This window comes from Coturnix japonica, chromosome 5, assembly GCF_054131305.1.
Source record: "Coturnix japonica strain WE chromosome 5, WE-NBRP24, whole genome shotgun sequence".
Lineage (NCBI taxonomy): Eukaryota > Metazoa > Chordata > Aves > Galliformes > Phasianidae > Coturnix > Coturnix japonica.
This window is the reverse complement of record NC_140667.1, coordinates 44,512,557-44,537,124: the sequence shown is the minus strand read 5'-3', so window position 1 is coordinate 44,537,124 and position 24,568 is coordinate 44,512,557. Positions and strand designations below refer to the sequence as shown.

General features: G+C 37.1%; 1 protein-coding gene across 5 annotated transcripts in view; it reads right to left on the bottom strand.

The window, feature by feature from the left end:
- Nucleotides 1-24,339, bottom strand: part of PAPOLA (poly(A) polymerase alpha) — a 38,204-nt gene extending 13,865 nt beyond the window's left edge. For 4 of the 5 annotated variants that reach the window (XM_085549430.1, XM_015865254.3, XM_085549431.1 and 1 more), the window contains exons 1-12: nucleotides 24,060-24,339; nucleotides 15,016-15,186; nucleotides 14,410-14,476; nucleotides 13,338-13,419; nucleotides 12,806-12,915; nucleotides 11,557-11,610; nucleotides 8,858-8,969; nucleotides 7,902-7,991; nucleotides 7,669-7,807; nucleotides 6,164-6,236; nucleotides 4,612-4,732; nucleotides 3,591-3,675 (exon numbers count right to left, since the gene is read on the bottom strand). In XM_085549430.1, the coding sequence (XP_085405556.1) occupies nucleotides 3,591-3,675; nucleotides 4,612-4,732; nucleotides 6,164-6,236; nucleotides 7,669-7,807; nucleotides 7,902-7,991; nucleotides 8,858-8,969; nucleotides 11,557-11,610; nucleotides 12,806-12,915; nucleotides 13,338-13,419; nucleotides 14,410-14,476; nucleotides 15,016-15,186; nucleotides 24,060-24,067 (1,112 nt within the window). In that variant the 5' untranslated portion in view covers nucleotides 24,068-24,339. The remainder of the gene's footprint in view (nucleotides 1-3,590; nucleotides 3,676-4,611; nucleotides 4,733-6,163; nucleotides 6,237-7,668; nucleotides 7,808-7,901; nucleotides 7,992-8,857; nucleotides 8,970-11,556; nucleotides 11,611-12,805; nucleotides 12,916-13,337; nucleotides 13,420-14,409; nucleotides 14,477-15,015; nucleotides 15,187-24,059) is intronic. The other variant, XM_085549433.1, reaches the window with a different exon arrangement.
- Between the last annotated feature and the right edge of the window lie 229 nt (nucleotides 24,340-24,568).

The window sequence follows — 24,568 nt, the reverse complement described above, 5'->3', positions numbered from 1 at the left end:
CTTTAAGTAAAGTTAAAGCTTTAACTTTATTCTCAGACTGCCAGTATTTGCCCACTGTAAGCAAGTTTCAAAGAAACAAAATACAAAATAAAAATGGTATTTTGACCAAAGCAACCTAGAATGGTAAGAAGGAAGATGATTATCATGAACTTCAATAGTAACAACACACAAAAAACCCTTTTAATCTGAATTTATAATTAGGGGGGGGGGGGGGGGGGCGGGGGGGGAAATAAGCCTGTCTATAGTCAGGCTTTTCTAAAGCTTACGATGTTGAAGTAGTCTTCCCCAGATAAATTAAACGGCCTTTACTCACTAAACTGATATGGTCTACTAAGATATTCTCCAGGCAGAATTTAAAGTATACTATTAACATTAGGGTTTATACACTTGTACTTTTACATCACAGAAAGAAAAGTGAAGTCAATGCTACTAGAAAAACTACGGTCAGATATGGTACAGATCTTCAAACTGTAACAGTAGACCAAAATCAACAGACCAAAACTGGTAACAATGCATTTTTGTATTTATCCATATAGCTGGTACACAACAGAGAGAGGAAAAAAAAACAGTCCCTGGTGAATGCTTTACTCCTTTTAAATTCAGTCAGCAAATGTCACCGAACTACATGGATTCAAAATGAGACTCAAAAAATCTGCTTCCCCCTTTAATTAGCATGTTTTATCTACTTATTTTTACATTTCATTGTTATTAACCTCCTCATACAGAAAGCGTTCAGGAGTTTTGCATACTGTTTTACTGAAGACATCCTCCTTTCATTTCCTTCTTAGAACATCATGACTCTTATCACTTTAATTCCTAAAATCTCAGAATTTAATCTCAGAATGCTCAGAGCATCTCAGCTGCAATTTAGTCATGATGAAGGAACCCTCAAAAAACACAGCATTAAAAAAAAAAAAAAAAGAAAAAAGCATTAAAAGTAAAATTCAAACACCACAGAAGAAAATAAGGGTCCATTCCTCAAATTCTATCTAAGTCATTCATTTCTAATGCAGATTTCTTCTAAGGAGAACTAGACGTACTGCTATCATGCATCCCTACATCATTACCTATCACATACATGTATACACTACTGGACTTCATTAGATGGAAAAGGCAACTTAATCTTTTGGATGTTTTCAATCAAATATGAACTGAATCAGAGACAGAGCTGCAGGTATTTGAAGAAACTCATTATTCCAGGTAATGACTACAAAAAACAGACTTACTAAAAAACTTCAGGAAAAAAAAAACCAAAAAACAAGGATTTCACACTTGTGAGCCTCAACTGAGCTGATAAACACTTTAGGAAAAAAAAGAGAAAAAAAAAGCTTTCTTTATGAGACTGATGATTAGATACTTTGGGCAGGGTAGTGTTAGATATAACACGTAACTGAAAAATCAGAAAACATGAAAACTCCTCCCTCTGCTCCAGAAAATACACGTTATTTGCGCTGAGACCTCTACAGCCATTTTCACTAAGACTTAGTTTTAAAAAAGCTGGTACTACTGAAAAAATATTTTAAGGTTCAAGTTCTCACTGCTCTATTTTAGAATGTCAATAATAGTTATTGGCTCTTCATTTCATAACAAAAAGAATGCGAAACTCAGGAGATCCCATTACTTCATAAGAGACAATATGAAGTTACTACTTCCTGACAGTGTTCACCTAAGATGCACACAATATTAGTCGGAAGTAGTACTTCTAAAAAGAAATTTGTGCTTATTCTTTCCCACTGCCTCCCTGTCAGCATCAAGTTTTCATAAGAGCAACTGAATGCAGACATTACGGAACTGACTTGTTCACACACAGAAAAGTGAAGTACTTTTAAGAGACAAAAGGCTTCCTGAAAAACTCAAGAGCATGTGAACTTGTCCAATTCATCTGTCCTAAGCTTTCCAGGATTTACACTTACAATTTACCCCCTGCTTTAAAGTCCTATCAAGGCTAAAAAGCTTTTTAAAACTAGGCTTATGGTTATCTGTTTAGCAGAATATAACTTGGTAATAAAGGAAAAACATAGAGCTTCAATGAATTTCTCTCATCACCACACTGCCCTCTTGGTTTTAAGTTCTAATTATTTCATTCACGTGAAACTCTCATAGTGATGTTATATCCACCTGAACTCTCATCCCTGTCATTTCCCTACAAATTATTACAGCCAGCGAGTATAATCTGTTAGTTCTCCCACCATCTCAGAATTTAAACCACACAAAGTGGAGAAAGCACGATACAACTCCCACGTAGCAGAGGGAATCTTGGGTAATTTAAATTAAAACATGCTCCATAATACCATCCGTGGTTTAAAAGAGGAAAAAAACCCAAAGATTTTATACAAAACATACAAAATCTGGATATTCAATGCTGGCAAAATCAACTATTGTGGCACTGATAAAATTGCTACAGTTGATACACACAAGAAGAAAAAAAAAAATGATGAAATAAGGATTATTTCAAGTAACATCTAATGTTTCTTTCAAAAATAGGAAGAATATTACAAGAAAAAATATCAGAAGGAGCACAAACTAACTTATCTGCAGCCCATTTTTAACTTCAAAGAATAACTTTGCAGGGCCCCTTTGAGCATTCTCAAATTTTACCCCTAAGCTACAACATAAAAGCCATCCACTGTTTTAAAGCTCTTATCATGCAAAAGGTATAGAAACAAAACACAGACACATTATGAAGGTCATCAGTCTCTTTTAATGGGGGAACTGTATATTTCAATCTTGTTTGGATTAGTACATAACCAACCAACCACCCAGCACAGAAACAGCTGTAAAATATATTTGATTTTGATTCAAGAAAAAGGGTCTCCAATTTCAACTGAGGGCAAAGAAGATGTAGTCCATATTTAATAATTCATATTTATTATAAAAATACAACTTTCATCAAGTCAATATACATTTAACAAGCTTCTGCCCCACAAGTATATTACTAGAAACCCTAAAAACAATGTGTGAACTTCAATTTCCCTCCTATTGTAGAAACACCACAAAATTAGCAAAGCTAGATGTGAAAGTGTATTCATAAAGAGCCAAAAGCCTTAGGCTTTAATGAAAAAAGTCCAATAGTAACTAGTACATCTGGTAGTTAGTCAACACAAATGCAAAAATGCTTTATTATCAGAGTGAACTGTTGTCTGCAATGACAAAAGAAAACACACAGTATCGAGTATGTATTCATCTTGAACATTGACCTCCGTAATTAGTTATTTTAACATCTTGATTCTCCTTAGAGGTAAGACCAATTTTCAGAAAGCTTACTAAAACCATTAGATAACTTCTACACCGGTCAGACCAGCTGATTTTATTGGCAACATACCAATTCTGTAGTTAAATAGTGAAATTCTAAACACTGGATCACAAACTAACAGGCTTCTGAATTAACACACTAAAGACACAAAGGGTTTAATGGATTAAATGGCTCTTTTTCTAAGAGAAAAGGTAATAGTGCATTTTCTAGTGCATATAGAAATATCCTAACGAAACATAGTGGATGTCAAATATACTTAAGATCCTGCACTTCAGAGCATCATTAAGTATTTTAACTGATAAAACTTAAATATTCTGCCATGCCATAAAATACATACTTGTACTTTTGAAAGAAGTTTGGAGCTTCAAAAAGTTTGGACCACTCTGCCTTACTCAGCAAAATTTCATCTGTGATAGCAAGACCTAAATTACAGAAAAACATTTAAGCTTTTTTTTTTTTTTTTTTTTTTTTTTTAAATACAGACTTATATCCACAGAAAAACAGCGTATTAACTAAGCAGATGTTACTGTAGGTAATTTTCCCCCTTCAAATTCAAAACGAATCTACCAATGAGCTTCATATTCTATTCAGATCTTAAGTAATTATTTACACAGATCATTTTTCAAAAAAATACACTGGAATTTAAATTAACTGTGATTGAGGATTACACATTTATTTTTCTTTGTAGTGCACACAGCTCAATTGCATCTTTCACAGTCACCAGAGTTTACTCCATGTTCACTCCACAGAGAGATGTCTTTCACTGCTTCGATCATCTATACAAGCTATTTTTTTTTTTCAATCATCTGTTTTTTTTTTGTTGTTGTTTTTTTATGATAGCATGGGCAAAGAAACAATAAGAAAATGAGCTACTGCTCAATGAGAACTACCAGTGGTTGCCCGCTGTACCAAGCTACTTCTTGCTTTCATTACACTGTGTTTTAGCTACTGTGAATATTGAAGTAGATTACTAGGATAAAATAGTGAATTCTGAGAAAGCCTTATATATGTTGCCTTATATTAAGGCCAGCAATCCCACTTGATGCCAGTTACTAATCTATGTGGGAGAACACAAAGCCATAAACATAAACGTAAAAAACTTTTCAGAGCACAAAGCACTAATTAATCACACTCAGTTTCTAAATGTTAAGAAGAATTCTTGACTGAACCACAAAATTCTCTGCTGAATTTAAAACTTCAAGCCACCCAGGTGTAACAAACTAGCTTCACCTCTCTCAAAATAGATTCTCACATTACAAAGTTACTTAATATCCCCCCCACCCAATGTATACCCAAAACTGAACTATTTTAAATCTTTTTGAATGCATTTATATAGAGAGCATAAAATAAATACTTACCTTGTTTAAATTCCTCAACCATGACCATCCGTGTGGAAACGGACACATTGTAGGTAGAGTTCTGCTGTGGGTATGCTGGTGTAATTATAGGCATAAGATGGTACCTATCACTGGGGTTTACCTATATATAACAACAGCCAATCAGTTTATCTTCAAGCATACAGATGAGTTAACAAATTTGGATTTCTCCCTTTGCTAAAATTGAGTCAAGTTCTAAGAGACCTTAGTCTGTCGACCACGTAAATTTACAAATAGTTCACAAAAAGTTTAGAATACAAGGATAGTAGTTTGACAAAGGACACTACTCTGAACCAGTGACGTGGGAGGACCATAACCTGTCAGCACATAAGATGCAGAAATCCAGAAATACCAACTGAACAGAACCATTTCACTCCCTTTAATAGAAACTAACTTGTTATTATATCAAAACAAGGATACTTCATCACCACATGAGCATCTTCATAGGAATGACTGTTTTCAGACATTGTGAAAAATATTTATACTTTATTTGTTGAATTACGGAAAATAAAGAGCCAGCTTAAAAATTGCGGCTCTAGGTATCCTGAGAGAAGCAACAGTTGCATTAATATATCTTTTATTGAACAGTACATGGGGAAACAAAAAAGGAGGGAAAACACACACGCACGCACACACACACAATACATTTAAAATGGCATTAGGGTAGCAGTCTTGTAGGTAGTAAAGATAGAGCCCTTTCAAACCTTATCCCACTATGTCTAGCTACACAGACAATACAGTAGTATCACATACTGATCTCAAACTCACTGTCCCAGTAGTAACAGTTGATAACAGTAAATATTCTTTGTCTCACATTGCTTAAATGTGGACATCTGTCTGTCAGAACAAAAGATTTAGAAAACTAATGGTCTAATAACTCAACCTCTGGTGCTTACACTATTCCCCCAAAATGATGAGTTGAAAGTAATTTAAAACTGGTAAAACAACACTAAATACATCCACACTATCCCATATTGAAATCTTTGAGTATTACTATGTGTCTGTGGCAAGCTGTTTCTTTGATCATCTGAAGGATATAATGTCCAAAGCCCTTAATATGGGTGCTACAAAGATTATAAATATTATAACCAAAAACTTAAGACATAAAGTTATGATGATATGATATCAAGGTATGATGTTCTTTGGTTCAAGATGAAGAGAAGTTTAGATATACTCTTACATATAACTGAACCCACCCAACTGTGATTGTTGTGTTGAAGTGAATTCACTATAATTACAAAAATTAACAGACCTTAAGTCTGACAGAAAATGGTTTTAAGATAAGTAATTTTTCAAAAACGCACTCCTGCAAGGCATATCTAGTTATACTGGATGCTTAAGAAACATACATTGTTCAGCAAGTGTCATTCAAGTGGTAAGTTTACAAAATTAAGCTTTGTTGCATATTCAGGAGAATCAGAGGTTACTAAGACATAACCATTTATTAAATCTAAAATGAAGTTCACCTACTATTCTTCAAGCAACTGAATTTATTGTACAGTGTGACTTATAGGGGAAAAAATAATACACTAACCCTTGGGTCCCATACAGGCAAATTAAGATTGCATTCTTCTGGCTGTTTCAATAGCACTGGATTTGGCCATTCCCTGTTCAAAAAGATTGTAGCACTGAATAAGACTATTGGATACAACCACGTATGTTCAACAAACAATACTTCTGAATGTGACTCTTCTTAACTCTCTTCTCAAGCACCATTTTCTCAAGACAAAGCTGGACTAAATGTAGCTCTTCATATAACTTCTAGTGTTGAACTACATCATAGCTTTAATTCGCTTCTCCAGAACACAAGAACAATTAATTTCTATTGTTTTGGAACTTTTAGACAAGTAGTTTAGGTAACCGAAGCAAACAACTACAAATTCTCCTCAATGAAAACTGATACCGAATCCATCTTCATGCTAGCCCTGCTGTAGACAAAATACAACAGCAGGCAGCACGACAATTGCTCTGTAGCATCATTAAAAGGAATACATAATTAAATAGGAAAGATTTTTCCAATCCAAATTGCAAAAAGAAACCATACTGAAAGAAACACTAGAACACAAAATTATCACTTATGCTCTAGATGTCTCTACCATCACAAACACAGCTGATCTTCCTTATAAAGAGCAGAGATCAGGTAATTGGTATTTAGAAATTAATGCTTCTATAGAATGCACATGGTAGGATGTACAGCAGTATAAGAAACAAATGGAGCCTGGAACCATTTTTTCTGTATACGACTTAATATGCTGTAACCTCAGAGGCTATGAAACCTATTAACTCAGAATAGTAAAACTACAGAACTAAGGAAAAGCTGCTATGTTTGAAATAAAGGTACATTTTGGTACAGTGATTCTAAATACATGTCCATGTCTCATGAAGAATACAGTCTCCAGAGATGTTCTCCCAGGAGAAGCAGTGTTCATAACCTGCGAAGTACACTTCTATCCAGTTCACTTTAAATCTACGTGGAACTTTCCCATCATTCCCCTAAGTTATACAAACCAACTTTCTAAGGCAACTATCTCAGTAATACAAAAGCAAACACCTACATCTCCACATTCAAAAAATTAAAAAAATTTAAAATAATCATAAAAAATAATAAAAAATTAATAAAAAAACCCCTTGCCATTGGTTCTCTCAAACTGTATTTAAGTTACATGCCTAGACCAGTTACTGGTACACCTTCCTTCACCATCATCTCAGTATCTGAATGTCAAAAGACTTCAGATTTCTGGTGCCTGTTCTTATTTAGCCCTATATATGGATGAAGTCTAATGTTGATTTATAACAAATACATAAGAAAATTAATAAAAAACTAAGTATTTTTGTTTCAGTTACTTTAAGAACAAGACTTGTTGAATGACTTGTACTGAAAAACCCAAGCTAACTACTTTCTGGCAGCAAGAACAATGCTTATCACTATTAACTTAATCTGGTAGCAGCTGAAAAAGATACCATAAAAACAGGACTAAAATTTAGTGTCTACAAAGCAATTTTATTTTAGTGTAAACTAAATTTAAAAAAAAAACATACCATTTAGAAAACACCAAGAAAAATTTATGTACAAGAGTTGATGCTATTGCATTTGGATAAAGCTGGCAAGTTCTTGCTACTAGCATAGCCCAGGACACACCGCCAAGGAAACCTAGTATATTGGAATAGATGTTGTGGCCTGTAAATTGAGAAGGAAAGAGACAAAAAAGAGAGTTAACAGCAACCTTAAGAGTTAATGAAGACTTCACAAGTTTTGGAATAAAACTGCTTACGTTTTGCCCACAGTTTGATAGCTCTCAGTGTTAACCTGAAGTTGTCAATGTTTGGTACTAGATGCAGAATTTCATCGGTTACCCGGCAACCTGCCAACAGAAAAAGTCTATTACATTTGCTGTAAAAAAAAAAAGAAAAAAAAAGTCTTTTTCCTCTCCTTCTCTCACACCATAAAATTTGTCAAGCTTTAGATGCTTTGAAACTGTTGTTCTGAATCTGAAAACATTATTTTGCCACTTGGTAATTTTCATCGTGTTTTTACAGCAGCACAGAAAACCTGGAAGCCTGAAGTTTTATCTAATCTCCTAAGGAATAGGAGGAAAACATGAAAAGACAAACAAGAACTGTAGAAACCACACAAGGATGAATTTCACAAAACAAAGGGAATTGTGATCATCCTAGCACCCCACTGCCAAAAATGAACAGTTTTCACTTGATATCATTATCAAACTTGGAGACTGTACAGAAACCAGCGATACATGTGCTCCTCTCCCTCATGTGCCAAGTTACATACTGGTCAGAGTCTCAATCCTCCCCTCCATAAATAGGTATTTTTTAAGCTGTAGTGTTACAGAAATTTAAGAGTTACTCAAGCTGGTTAACTATTCAACTGGTTAATGACTCCCAACTCAAGCTGGTAGTATTTTGAAATCCCCAACTGTTAGCCATGAAGTAATTCCATATAGGTCTATGCATATTAAAATATACAGAATTTTAAAAGCATGCAGACATAAAATAGGTAGCACTACACACTGAAGTCTTGCAGTCTTATCAGTTTCTACAGGACACCATTTATTCAACTGAAAGGAAAAGCTTCATAAAAATCTGGTCAACAAAAAACAACTGAGATGGAGTTCCTGCATTTTTAGCTAAGTCTGTAACTCATCTAATACAACAATCTAGGAAACGTATAAAAAGATTTGACAAAGTCTGTATAAAAATTGCATATACATACCATTAAGACTTCGTATGCATCTAATGTCTAAATTTTTAAGTAGGCTATCATCTCGGAGGTCTAAGTCCTCAGGTATAGTTTGCAGCGCTAATCTTGCAAACAAAATATCAATCTTCAAACAAACAAAACAGAACAGAAAGACATTAGACAGCTCTTTTACTTTTCTGCAATCCATTTTCATAAAGTTGACTAGCAGTAAGTACAGCACTCTTTCTAGTATAACTGATATATTTAAATAATACACAGTAACACCCCTCACAAACATCAAATGAACCATTATTAGATATTTTATCTATTTTATGAGCCCTTTTTCCAACAGGGTAAAGTATATACTAAGACCAGCGCATTAAAATTATGCCCATTGCTAATGTTACTTCTAGGGGTAAATACCACTTCTAGTTCCAGAATACTGGCACAGTAGAATTTTGTGAGTTATGAAAAGGTAAGCCAGAATGGAATGAAATAGTTGACAATGTCACCAAATTGCAAAAAAAAAAAAAAGCAGAAGTTTCCGTTTGAATTGGAAATACTGCATCAGCTGCTCCAAAAGTAATGCCTCCTATTTATTTCCACGGAAACTACAACAGATATGAAGAGCACAATAATGTTATTTGACTGAGAAGACTCTCAGTTACAAAACATGTTTCAATACAGTCACTACACAACTAGACATCTTCACCAATGATGAATAAGAGCCTACATGCCACACTCAAAAATCTGCATGGTCATTCAGAATGTGGCCCCATCAACTTTTCCCCACATGGAAGGATTCAGTCTCACACTTTTGCTTCTGCAGCACTACCACATCAGAAGCCATTTTGTTAGACTGTTCCTCTACTGCCATCTGTCACATGGCAACAGAATGTAACTGAATATTCTCCAGAGAGCTCCACCTCTACTGCCAGATGACCAACATATGCGTCTGATGTCATGGGCCAAGATAATAAAATAGAAGGCACTAATTTCTGAGCATCTATCATGCTTCTCATTGAAAGTAAATCCAAAATGAATTACTATGACCATTAGAAGGCCTAACAGCTCAAAAGTTCTTAAATAACAAAAATATATTCCAAATCAAGAAAGAAATCATTTATCTACAGGAAGAAGCAAAAGTCAAGAATATTCTTTCTTATTTAATCTTCCAATACCAATTTACTTGCCACAAACAAAACCATCAGAAACTATAGCCTAACAACACTTGCATACAAGAAGACTTCTTATCATGAGCTTGCTCAAGAGAATTATTTGATGCACTGTCAGAAATAAGGGTTAAGTCTCCATTCATAAATCTAAGCCATCATATCCCATCATTTACAGATGACTGGAACAGAGCTAAATACTATTACACTTATTGTAGATAATCCTTTTACTTCCTGTTTTCACTTTTCAATGTTACAGCAAGAGAGAGAGAGAGAAAACACTTGAGTGAAAAAAATACACATAACCAAAAAAACCTATGACAAGTTTCAATATTTAGTATGGATATTTGAGCTAAATAAACTAAATGTTATCCAAAAGAATGTTCCTAGTGTCCAACTGTACAGACAGTAATAAGCTGTCTGAAATAAATGAAAAATCATATTCTAGCTTACCATATACTATCACATACCTCTGTGCATCTCTAATTTGGAATAAGTACCCCAGCTAAGTGTCAACTTACATAAATGTCAGTGAAAATACAAAAAAAAACTAAAGCTGGAATTGTGAGATGATTCATCATCTTCCAGAGACTCAGAAACTGCCAGTACCCTAAGGACAGTTATAATTGCAGGAAGAGATCCAAATGACTATGGGAGAGAATGAGTTCTTGAGTCTTGCACACAGTGCTACACCTAACTACGGTTACTCTTCAAACTGTGTAATATGTCAGATAATCAGCATGGGAATTTTTTCCCCTCTGTGAACTACCCTTCTTACACCCACCAGTTAAGAGTTTTATTCAGGTAAAACTCTGAGGAAATGCGTATATGAATGTGCATATTTCTATTATGTATTATTGTCATGTCATGAAGAAAAAGTGACAGGCTGCCTGTAAGACAGTCTGGAAAAGATTTACAGTATCTTATACTAAGAAAACCAAAACATTTTCTTCAGTATGTCCCAAAATAGTAAAAATCAGGTTAAGTAAGTTTATCACTCCAAAATGAGGCTGCAGACAGAATGGATAGAAGCAGTAATTCTGGTCACCTTAACAAAAGCATGAAGAGATGGGGTGAAGGGACTGACTAACTCCCTACAGCAACACATTTTTAACACCTTCCTTTAGTATAAAGTATTAAAGCAAATCTTAGTTTGAGGTTTGAGCAGCTAATAACCAATAATAAAAAACCTACTGGAGAAATTTATGAGCTAGATTCCATTCAATGTTAATTCTTCAACTATACTAATACTGGTACCCTATAGATCAGTAACTAATACAGGTAAGCAAGAGTTTAAAAATATATTTATATATCTAAAAAAAAAAAAAAAAAAAAAAAAAAAAAGAAGAACAGGGAAATTGTCACACACAATTAACAGGTTGAGAAAGGCTGGTCTTAAAGGTGCACTTAAGTTTCACAACCAAGGACTGCTGTCAATTACTTGAATATGAATTTAGTATAGTCACTTCAACAGAATTTATATTCATGAATATTATTTAAGGAAATGCTGAAATCTTTGCTTTAACCACGTTCTATCAAAACAAAATGTAAAATCTTTACCTCTATTCCATCAAAACATAGTTTAATAACTGGGACAAAAGCTTCTTCAACAGCCTAGGGGAAAAAAAAAAAGAGTTGTATTTTATTTTCATTATAGAGAAAAACAAGCAATGGGCAGTAGATCTGAACGATCACGATGAAATACTATGTATACAGATGCTTTCCTTGGCTTCCACTTTTATTTGCTAGCTCCATCTTTTCTCATCAATTAGGAATTAAACACTGATCTACTATGCCCAAAAGATGCCTTGATTTAACTTACAACCCAAATTCATACCAGACAGCTCAGGCAATGTTACCTCTAAGTCTAACCTTTTTCTCCTCCCCACAACGTAGGTCACAATCAAGCTTCTTTTTCTCCTCCCTTTTCCTCTAAACATTCTAAGACAACCTGTAAAGATTTTTATTTTAACAAGCACCTTATTTTCTATTGTATTTGCAATCAATATTATATGAAAAATGACAAAAAGACAACTTCAGACAGCAAAGCATTCAGAACAGTAGTTTCAGTGCATGCAGTATTACCACCAGATGTTTGCAAAGAGCAAGAGAACACTGCAGAAACAGACAAGTTTATTTTGGGATAGAGTAGGACTAAACCAAAGAACATTTAACATTTTACTCTAACCTCACACTATGAAAATGAAAACTCCCAGTAGCTGACCTAGGAAGGCTTGTCATTCAGATATAATAGAGAATAAAATCATTATTATTTTTTACTGTCTTTTTCTTTCCTAGGAGGGAAATCTTCATCTTTACACAATGGCAATCTTGCACAAGCATCTAAAAATGCAACCTCAATTTTCAGATGCTCAGTTGATGGAAAAGAAAGAATATCTAGTATATATCGATCACTGTAATGATTTACATATGCATGACATTAAGTATATTATTGTGCTACTGTTTTTAAAACTTTTATGAAAAGCAAATAAATTCGCCTGGAGGAGATCAGGATGGAATATTTTTACATTTGCCTTCCACCACGAAAATAAAGCAAGAATTTTACAAGACAGGACCAGGAGGTTTGTTCCATCATCCAGATTTTGAAATTATTGTATCTAGTAAATGAAACAAACAAAAAAATTGCAAGAATCACTAAATATTTTACATATGTTGATACATTTTGCAACAGTTTAACTAAAAATCCACTGCAAGCCTGCAAAGAAAATCTCCAATTACTTATTTAAGGAACTATCTTGCACTTTTCAACATTATCACTTCAGCCAGCCATATTAAGCAGATCACATACCCTCAAATCTTTCACTTCTTCTTGCTGTTTCAGTTTTTCATAAAATGATGTGAAAAAATCACTTCTTTCAACATGTCTTGGTGCAACACACAGGGCATCAATATCAGCACCTGTAAGGGTTCATTGATGCAAGCAGGTTACTCACACCTCACACACACAAAATGTCAACAGCAGTCAGATTTGTCTTCAAATAACTAAATTTAGGTTTTCTTTCTGTAGCTGCTCCCAGAGTTGACTGGGAGTTCACGCCATGAAACACACAATGAATATATCCTTTTATTTTGGCATATTTGCAGTAACTTTCAAAATGAACAAGACATGAGAAGCCAAGTATGCAACCTTCTGACTTTTTTCAAGCAATTTCGAACACGTTCCCGCCCCACTTTTTCCAACCCACAAGACATGGATAGATCCATGTTTGAACTTACAACGAAGACTAGAAGTGGTCGACAAAACTCTAACACTTAAGCACGACATTTAGATGTTACTGTCTCAGACACAAAACAGTTTTTATAATAAATGCAAATTTTACCTTTTGTATGGACCCCTAATCTATAGGATCCAAATGTAAAAATTTTTCCTCCAACATTTTCTATTACAGACTGTGGAAGATTCTAAATAGAGCAAATAAAATTAGTTATTTTTACTCCAGCAAATGATAATGGTGCAAGTATTATAAAAGGAAAAAATACACATAAAATTAATGTTATTACAGGTTAACATTATTTTGAGTAGCAGCTCAATCCTTATATTAATGTTGTTTCTGATCAAAAGAGAAGATCATTTTGCATTTGTGAAACTTATTTGTAACATTGCAACTATGCTAAACATTACTGCTTCAGCCTTGGTAATCATCTCAGGAGTTGTACACTTCAAGAGGTTTAAAAAATTACAGATGCTGAACTCACCTTTCTTAATGTTCACGCGCTTTAAGCTGACTTCAAAATCATGACATTTTAATTTAAAGCAACAGAAAAATATTATTTACACTATCAATGCATATTAAATTACTTTCATTCACAGACATCAAGATTACATTCTTTAAGGTAAGTTTGTGTTTGTGAGAATTGTTTATTTTGCAATAAAATTAGTTATATTTACTATCATAAAAATATTACGAGTTCCTAGATTTTCATGCTTAAAGAAGTTTTGAAGCCACAGCTTCACAGTGGCCTGAGACAGTTATCATTTCAGAACAGGACGCATTATGTTACAACTCACTGGTATTAACACAACAAAAACAAGAAGAAATTGAAAACAATTTTATAATTTATGTTGGATGAACATCAAGTAGTTTTCAGATCTTAAAACCAGTCAAGATCCAGTCTCTATTTTGTTTCCAAGGAACAATTTGTACATAATGTGCTTTGTTCTTTCATAACGTCCTTTTAAATAACCTTGTACTTATCTAAATGCCCATTTGCTAAGAGCAGCATACAGAATGAATAGAATTCTAAACATTCTCTAAACAAAAACAGCTAAAAAAAAAATAATCTCGAGTTCTCCACTCCTATGATGCATCATTTTTTAAAGTGGTAACATATTGAAAGTATCTTCCTATAGCAGTCTTAGGCTGAATTATTTCAAGTAAAATACGTCCATACCTTGCTTTCACTGATTTCCCGTATCCATTCCTTTACCAGGTTATTTAGTTTTCCCAAAATTAAAATCCTATTGAAAAAAAACAGCAGAATCACAGACCACAAGCATAAGAACAACGTAATACTTTTTTTTTTAAGACCTTGATAAACATTAAATGATGAATCGAGCAGAGTAACGTTGTAGATCTAATTATAGATCTCATCTCTAAAATAGACTAAAATAAAGTCACTCTTAAAATAGTCACACCACTTTTTTCTCCTTAAAGATATTTCAGTAATTTCAGTTTTGAAGAAACACAAGTATGCAAGGTCTACACACATCTTAGGTAAATGGATTCTAAACACTTTAAAAAAAATTAATAGTAATAAAAATAAAAAGAGCAATCAGAAGAAAACAGTTATGGGAAAAAATGAAAGCCAGCCTCCTACATTTAAAAGCTATTTTAATCTCTAAGTTCTAACACACTCCTCTTGAGAGTAGAAAATAAATTCAGTATATCAGGAAGCTTTTAAAAAAGCATTTGAAAGAATGCAAACATGCTTAGGGTTCAGTTGTAAACCATGTGAATGTTGAGATAAGAGAAAACTAGTGCAACTGTGTTTACTCACCTGCGTTGCAGTTCTTCTTCCTCTTCAAAAACACCGTAGGGTTTAAGGGTTTCAATCAATTTCTGGGTAAGCATGCAGTCAAACTCCTTGGGGGCAGCTAAACTGATAGGTGAGGTAATGCCATAATGCTTCTGCAGTTGCTGTGTTTGTGATCCCTGGGTTGTAACAGGACTAATAAAGACAATTAGATAATGTTACTGACAGAAACAACACATATATTTCATTCTTATCTGAGTAGAAAACATGATGCACACCAAGGAAAAAAAAATTAAGCCTGACATCCCAGACCAACTTGTATTAATTCTGAGTTATTACGGATAGTGGTAGAATTACTTTTCTCTTGCACTGTTGCAAATTTCTATGAGGCACCATCTTCTCTATCAGTTGACTTTACACAGAACATTCACCTAAGTAAGAAAGCTTTATCACATTCTGAGCTCAGCAGCATCATATAGATACCTTTGAGATGACTTTTCTTCTGGCTAGCAATACAGGATGGTTTAGAGGAACAATAACAGCTCAAGCTTTTTGGCAAAAGCACTACAGTTCTGAGAATCAAGGCTATTTGTATGTTTTAGGTTCAAAGGAACCTTTCAAGATCATCTTTTCAAACTAAACAAATAGTTACCAGTCAAACTTCAAGCACAAGGACAGTACTCAAGTCAATTCCCCATATTTCAAGGTTTTGAGAGCTCAGACAAGCAAGCAAGAAAGTTTCATGAGAAACACAGAGGTGAAGGTATCATAATATTATGAAATCAGTAACTGCCTTCTTTGATTATAGCAGCTATATACACCAACATCCAGGCAGTTTTTGATGATCAGTATGTATTTGTGACACTCATGTTCAAGCACAGCCTTATTTTCAGAGCAGTAATTCTGAGTATTTCAATAGCCAAATTTTAACTCTTAAGAACTTAGCACCCTTGCAGCTTACATACTTCTGAGATGTAAAAACTACCCTATTTAAATTTGTATTAAAGTAGCTCTAAATGTTACTGGTAGCATTAACTTTATACGGACATACTGACAACTTTCCTTTAAGTCGTGTATATTATCCTCCCACCTTTTATATCTGAAAGTGACGAATCACTAAGTATACCAAAAAGAATGTTTTCAGTAAAATATGAAACAAACTTGTTCATCAGCTCTTACAAGACCAGAATTGCAATCCCTCATTCAAACACACCTCAAGAAAAGTAGACATTAAACAAACAGCTACTTCAAAAAGCTTTTCCAGCACCTAAATCATCATCTGAACATTAAAGCAATATTTGTATAGATGTTTAATATTAATTGTTACACTTGCTGCACAACCTTACTCCTCCAATACTACAATGCAATGTTTGCTTTTAACACTAAATGTACATAATATTTCACTAGTTTTGGCTCAGATTAGGCATTAATACTTCTTCATGAATTTGGCTATTCGTTCTACAAGGGAAAAGGCTCCATTATCAATTTGGTCTCCTTCAGCTTTCATAAAATCTAAAAAGCAATTTGTCTCTATGAGATATTTACACTGACCACCTCTACGAAAGTCTCGTTCCTGGCGAATGTTAATATTCCCCTGTGTATTAATGTATTATCACTCCTCCACATTTACATGCATCACTGCATTACCAAAAATAAGCAAATAAATAAATGAATAAAAGTTTCAGCCTAACTACTGCACTATTATGAAAAGCTACTGCGCAACTTTATTTTCACTTCCATAATTTCTGGTCATCTGCTCAGGGCTTCATTCCTCATTTTTATGAAGACTGAATATTAATAAAAGCATATCAACTTAGTTAAACTGACCAAAACCAACAAAAACAAGTATAATTTCCCACAAGTTAAACTGATTTAATTCAAGTGATTCCAAGCCCTATAATTTCTTCTATTACATGCTAAGCTTATGCTCACATAATTGTCCTGGCACAACTGCCTGTTACAAAAAGGAAAAAAGGAAGCAAAGCAGGAAAAAAAAATACCAAAAATAGTACATAAAAATCAACTCGAAGCAATAATCTCTGAGAACATTATTTAACATATCTGCCTCCGACTAAGGTTTTAATTGTCATGCAAATAATTTGGCAGCAGCTGAAACATTTGTATAGACCTTAGGATTTTTTGTGAATGAAACCACTTGTGGAAGAAAAACCAAACAACTGATGTTCAGACTAATTATTTAAAGCAGTAATAGCAGTAATTCAAGTTAAGGATAAGTTAAGTTACTAAAAGATTTCTCATTGTAAAGTGAATCTTCTTAGAGATGTCAACAGAAACAGTACTTTCAGCCACTTGAAAGAATCATACAATAATCCAAGTTGGAAAAGACTCATAAGGATAAAACCAAGTCCAACTCCTGGCTCCACAAAGGACCACCCAAAAATCAGACCATATGTCTGAGAGCATTGTCCAGACTCTTCATGAACTCCAGCAAGTTCAGTGCCACAATTACTGCCCTGGGGAGACTGTTCCAGTGCCTGACCACTTGGTCACAAAATATAAATTCTCAATACAATGAACATCCCTTGCACGTTATGCACATTTCTAGTTATGCCATGAAGCAAATAGGTAAATTTGAAATAAAATTTCTCCTTTCCTTTGCCAATTTTCTTTTATCCTAATTAACACATTCTGACATGGTACTGTTTATTTTTACATGTTTTTAAACCAGTCATTTAAAACAATGATTTAGTTTTATTTGCATAATTTTTCCCCCAGACTTGCTAAGCTTCATTCATCCATAACTACATGCAATTCAGCAACTACTTCGCTCCACCGGAAAGTCTGACTAAACCCAGATTGGCAGAAACTGATTATATATTAAAAAAAGATTCAGCTTTACTCTGACACAGAAACAATAAAGCAGACTCTTGAAGTGAAGTCAGTAATGCTGACTGAGTCCTCCATTGACATCTACTGAAGTTATGGCCATTCTACAAGCTCCTTCACATACGTGTAACAATTGCATGATATACAGCAGAGGTATAAGAGCAGAGTGTAACAGGTGTGCCATTATATGGAATTTGGAGTGAAATGGAGACTCCATGGCCAAGTTCTGTGATCCACAGTAGTTCCCCAGGCAACCTCAGGTGCCCACACCATAGCAGAACCCAATGTACTGACTCTAGATGTTCTTAGAGTCAGAACAATGCAGGGATGGGGACTGGGTGGCACCGAACTGCTTACCTGCCACCCTGGCCAAAATTCTGTCATCTTATTGACAAAATGCCATCCTTTGGTGAACTTTGGTCACTGTAATACCAAAACACACCTCCATCCCAGAAGCTACTGTCTCAAAGGCATGACCACTCTTCACTGAGCATGCACTCTGAACTTTTTTTATCCCATACCTTTAAAAGCAAAGCTCGACAATTTTATACCAGTCAGAATAAAAGTATGCAATGACTAGCACAACTCAAGCTCCACTTGTAGAATAAGAAATAGTCTGAAGTGGTTTATGAGAGAGAGAATATAGGGGAGGGTACCATTGTAGACAAGATAGGACACTGCTGGCTCACGGGATCTGTCCAGAGGCTGGGCCTGTCTTCGTCTTCTATACTGACAGCTCTACTGGGAAAGCCTCACACACCCCGCTACGCTGATAGAGAAACTTAGTAATCTCTGCAGAGCTCATTTTATAATCTAGCGCACTTGGGACCAGGCTCTTAGTTCTTCGCACGCACTTCGCATTATTCTTGGTTAACCTCACATACTCTGCAGATATTGAAATATCATCAGCAATCAAAAAGAACCTGTAAACTGTTGCTAATAACCTGCACCAATCACTAAGCTAGACATGTGACTTCTGCACGGGCACAGCCAAAATTCTTTCAGAGATCAAGCCATGTGAGTTTTGACTGATTGAACACTGCTAGATTAATAAGGGAGTTGTAAGTGAGCTCACTGAACAGCAGAGAAGGAGCGGTATTTAGCATGGAAAGTTTGTGTAAAACTCATTTCTGGATACAAAAAATCAGTCAGGTTCTACGTAACTACCATTCATCTATTTAAGTGACAGCAAATCTTCAAATCATAGTGTAACAATTAGAAGTATATGTTTCTTCCTCTACCTCTAATGAAAAACCAGATTTCAAATGAAGCATTTGCTCACAGCTTTATAAACAGAAAAATAGAATTGAATGTGCTTATTTTTAATGTTGTCTTCACATTTTAGCCAGAAAATACTTAACAATCCTAGACCTGCACTGAATTTACACAGAAGGAAAGGACAGGCCAGCATCAACACTAACCTTCCAGCTGAGAGGATTAGGGAAGTTAAGTCCCTAGGACTGGGGGTGGGAAGGCTACTCAAGTCAACTTGTCATTGAAGTTAAGCATTAACAAAAAACAGAGTATTAAACTACAAGAGAAAGTCCCAACCCAACCATTCAATCTTAAAAAAAGAGGCAGCGTTGGTAGGCCCTATCAGAGTCCAGCAGACAACTCAAACCACACGCACTTATTCATTCTAACGAGACTAAAGTTTTAAGATCATTAAGATTACGATATCATTTAAGGCTGATTTTGTTTATTTCCAGTCAATCACATACACATAAAGGTCTGGCTCCTGCACTACAATGAATATAAAATACTTAATAATAACACAGTACTAAAATTTGCAGGAAAAAAAAATCTGTAGACTTCAATTTAAATACACTGTGGCTCCTGCTTTTTTTGTCCTGAGCACTTAAGGAGCAGTTTATGCCATCAGCAAACTGCACCACAGCTACAGTGGTTTAATTTCAAAGCATGTAATAACTCATGTTCAAACCTTAATCGCAAGCTCTCAGAAAAAGCCACCTGTAATGTAGTTTTTCCTCTTGCTGGCCCCTCACACACACAAAATTCCATTCTATACTAAGTTTACAGAAACAAAGCTAAGATACTTTTGTTTTTTTTCCTTCAGAAACCAAAACAGGGCATACCTTACAGTTATCAATAAATACTGAGTCAAAAAGAATAAATCCAGGTAATGCAGCCCCAGTTAAAACCATTTCACAACAGCGCATAAAAAATGAAGCTATTGTGTTATTATCACTTCCAGACACACACAGCTAGCACTGAAACAAGAAAAACCATAGGCTGTCCTAAAATAGTACCAGCAACACACAGAACATTAACTTTAAATGTCTAACTTCAGTCAGGAATTCTGGTTCAGTCTTGCCTCCAGATATGAACACACAACTCAAGCACTCCCAATAACTATCCTCTCTATTGGCCCCCACTGACCACATCAGTAAAATCTAGTCTGTCTTAAATATCGAAAAGCTGCCTAAGTTAGATTCCCGAAGCAGTGCTGGTCATCACAACATCTGATCAATCAAGTGGGGTTAAGTTCCAGCATGTTAGATTTCATCGAATGTCTTAACAAGTTCTGTTTGTTTTGAGGACTTCTCCATTAGGGGTTGACCACGTCAATTTCAGATTAAAGCTTCTGTTTAATGCTGATGTATTAACCACTACCTACAATACTTACATATATATATATATATAAAATATATACTTATATATATATTATATATATACTTATATAATATATATACTTATATATAGGAATATAGGAAGTCTCAATGAAGTCTGCACAAACCCACCACTGGGAAACACGCATTTCACCTTAAGACAATCCAGCTGTTGTATCTGAACAAGAGGTTCTAAAATTCAGCAAAAAATAAAGTGTGTAAATCAGCAATCTGGTTATGTTCAAGGCACCTAAAGCAGATGCAATGACAAACAACAGAAGTATGGAAGAAGACACTCAACGATGGCATTCATTCCCAAGATCCCTCCGGCTCATCTGTCTGGGACAGTCTTTGTACAGAAGAGCGAAAACAGCACGTCCAGACACACACCCATCCACGACATTCTTAGTAACAACAGCTTCTGATGTTCTTTAGTTTAAACTGCTGAAACTTTGCCTGGACTGCGCAGGCAGCAACTGAAGGGGGGAAAAAAAAATACAAAGCCACCCGAGCTTTGTTGCTATTCTTGAGACAAAACACTCCAGATAGTGCTTTGAGAAATCCTGCAAGGCTAAATAACAGGAAGCAACAAAGAAAGGAATCAGATGAAGTGTCTCAATATTAAGAGATTAACTTGTCTCCAAGGTGAAATTCACCCATCCCAAAATAACTGCATTCCCAAATATTGTGTTGTACATCTACGTTTGCAGCTATCAAACTTTTATTTCCGCCCCCCCCCGAGTCACAGTAGAAGACTGAAAACTGCTGCAAAAGCACCCATTTGCCTTATGGTTCCTACTGTACAACATCCAACAAATTCATCTTCAGCTGAGTTTTTTTACATGAGTTTCTCCTTGACTATCCAAGCTTTAAGGCAGATTTCTGAAGTGTGTCTGGTGCATTCTGGAATTAGTAAAGCATTTCATTCCTTCATAATTCAGCCTATAAAAACCCGAGTTCAGTTCAGAAACACAACAGTATCTCATCCCACTCATGAGGTAACACTCCTCCAGTAGAAAGTCAGGTTTATAAGGAAACAAACAAACCACTACCCATGCCCCCAAAACTCTAAGAGCAGTTAACAGGACCAACAACTTCCATAGCACTTCTGACACTTCAGAATGCTCCTTTTGTAAACTTTTTCCCTTTATGGTTAAAGAAAATAAGGTATTTTTACAAAGATTTTTACAAAGACTTCAGCAGATGCCTAAGTCCAGCAGAGAAGCTTTAGATGCAACAATATCAGTAGTTTAACAAGGGACAAATTTGTACTGCTTGGAGAGACAGAAAGGCCCAGGTTACATAAAGAGGCTGCATCATCAAATTAGAGAAACACAGCAACCACTTTACTGATTCTGGAACCTTTCTCCATCAAATCTTGTCCTTTCTGAAATATATGAAGCTCAGTGAGCTTCATTTCTCCTTGTCATCCTATGTTCCAGATAATGCTCACTAACGACTATTCTCCATCTAACAGTTTGCCGAAACGTATCTTTGTAACAGGAGAAATATTCGCTTTTTACTTTTGTTTCCATCAATACCCTTAAAAAACAAATGAAACTCCTACAAAGTGACTTGCACAAAGGAAATCTCTTCTTTTACACAAGGAATTAATGAGAATCATGGTGAACACTCCTAATTCCCTAGGATAAATTTAATTCTTTTATTGACCACGAGAAGGATTTTTCAAATATACCAGCTGTTGGCATCAATGGAACCTGAGTTTGCTCTCTTACAACTGAACCACTTTGTATGTTGAACACTTGCAACTTCAAACTCACACTTCTGGCATAAAAACTTATGGAAGCTGCTGGTTATGAGAGATCAGCTCTGACTTTGCTTGTCAATAGCAGCCAGCACCCTCAAATATGTTTAAAGGTGGGATGGGGGGGAACCTTGAGAGATCTGGAAGTGATGTGCAGCTCAAACTATACAGTGTTACTTAAGAATCTGTAGTTAAGGTATCAAACTTTGACTTTAAGAAAAATGAGCAAGGAATTCAAAGGAGAAGATCATTCATTCATTAGAAGTAGCACAAAACTCTGAATGCTGTTACGAAACACTTGGAATTTACACAGTCACAGCAAAATAAACGAGAATGAAAGCAGGCAGAAAGTGTCTGACTTTCCTGTTTCCCTTAAGAAACAAAGGGGAAAAAAAAAAGAAAGAACTCAACAAAACCAACCTAGCACACTTCAAAGTTTCTGGCAACTTTTCATTCCCATAACGACGTGCAGAGCTTATCTACAAACAAGCTGCATTCTCATTACGCATCCCTCAGAAATGTCTTGGGATGATCATTTTCCCTTCTACCTTCACCCGCTGTGTTGATCCTGACACACACAGAATGACCCGGGTTGGAAGGGACCTCAAGGATCATGTAGTTCCAACCCCCCTGCCTGGCAGGGCCACCAAACATACACCTTTACTAGATCAGGTTGCCCAGGGCCCCGTCCAACCTGGCCTTGAACACCTCCAAGGACGGGGCATCCACAACCTCCCTGAGCAGCCTGTTCCAGGGCCTAACCACTCTCCTAGTGAAGAACTTCCCCCACAAAGTTTTGTTTCAAATTCTGTGCATCGTGATGAATAGAGCAGTATTTTACGTTCAATAAAGCAAGTACAACAAGCAAACCAGGCTATTCTGTATGTGAACTCCAGGCACAAACAACAGTGACTGTAGGAATTCCAAATTACCTGGAATTTAACGTCACACCCTCTCTGAAATATACACATATCTTATCCCTAGAAATCACCTGACCTCCCACCCATCACTGCTGCCTTGACTTATGCAGGATAAATTATCTATTAACATTTGCGCTATGGAACAAAAGAGTTTTCTCATCTCAACCATGTGCCGTCAAAACGGCTAAGAAGAAAAAAAAAAAAAAAAAGAAAAGAAAAAGAAAACAAAAGAAAAAAGAGGAAGGGGCGGAATAAACGGAAGCGGTGAGTTAACAAGGCCGGAGCTGCGTGTCCCCCCGGCCCCTCAGGCTCCCCGCGGGTGCCGGCCCGGCGGGCCCCAGGCACGAGGCTACGTCCAGGAGTCCCCGGCCCCGCGTGGCGGCGGGAGGGGCGGCAGGGGGCGCTGTGCCCCGCAGCGCCGGGCTGGAGTCACCGCGGGCCGGGGGAGTTCCGCAAGGACAGGGGCTGGGCTGGGACCGCGTGAGAACCGCCGCCTGAGTGTCCTCCGCCCGCAGAACGAGAGCAAATCGCTCGGTCTGGGGTTGTGGGAGAGACTACGGCGGCACTACTGAAGGGAAGGGGAGCTGCGCGTTTGGCGGCGGGACGTAAACACGCGCAACGCGGCCGCTTGATGCCGCCTGACCCGGCGTCCTGAGAGAGCCCCGCGCACATCCCCGCACCCTGCGGCCGCTAAAAGACCCTCAAAGAGACAGCGGCGACTAAGTGAAGGCCACAGCGGCACATTCTCCTTTGGCGAGGAGCAGGCAGGAGCGGGCCGGGCCCGCTGCCCCTCACACTGCGGCACCGGAAGGGCACGAGGCCGGCGGGGACCGGGAGCGGGGACGGGCGAGAAGCAGCGAGCGCCCAGCGCGGGCCGCAAGTTGCTGTGCCGGGGTTCCGACTTACAACGGCATCGTCTCTCCGGCTCCTCCTCCTCCTCCGCCGCCGCCGCCACCACCACCGTCGCCGCCGCGTCTTCCCCTTCTCCCTCCTCCTCTTGTTCTTCGTTCTCCCCCACCGCTGCCGCCTCCGGACCGGTCACTCGCCCCGCCGGGAAGCGGGAGCCGTGACCATGGTAGGGGCCGGGGCGGGGGCGAGGGCTCGGAGGGAGGAGAAAGCCCTTGGTCGGGCCCGGCCGCCGCCGCTTCACTTTCCTCTTCCCCTCCGGCCTTCTAACATGGCGCCCGGGCGCTACCACAGCAACGTTCTAGAACGGGGGGGGGCCCTACGCAGCGGCGCGGCCACCCCCGCACGGCGCGCACACGAGCTCGTCCGCGCGCGCTCAGTCGGCCGCGCTGCCGGGAGGGATCGTGGGAGCTGTAGTGCGGGACGGAAGGACGGCGCCGTTTGAAAACAAAGCTCTAACGGCCGGGAGCACGCGGCGCATGCGCGCTGTGCGGCGGGGCGGCCTCTCA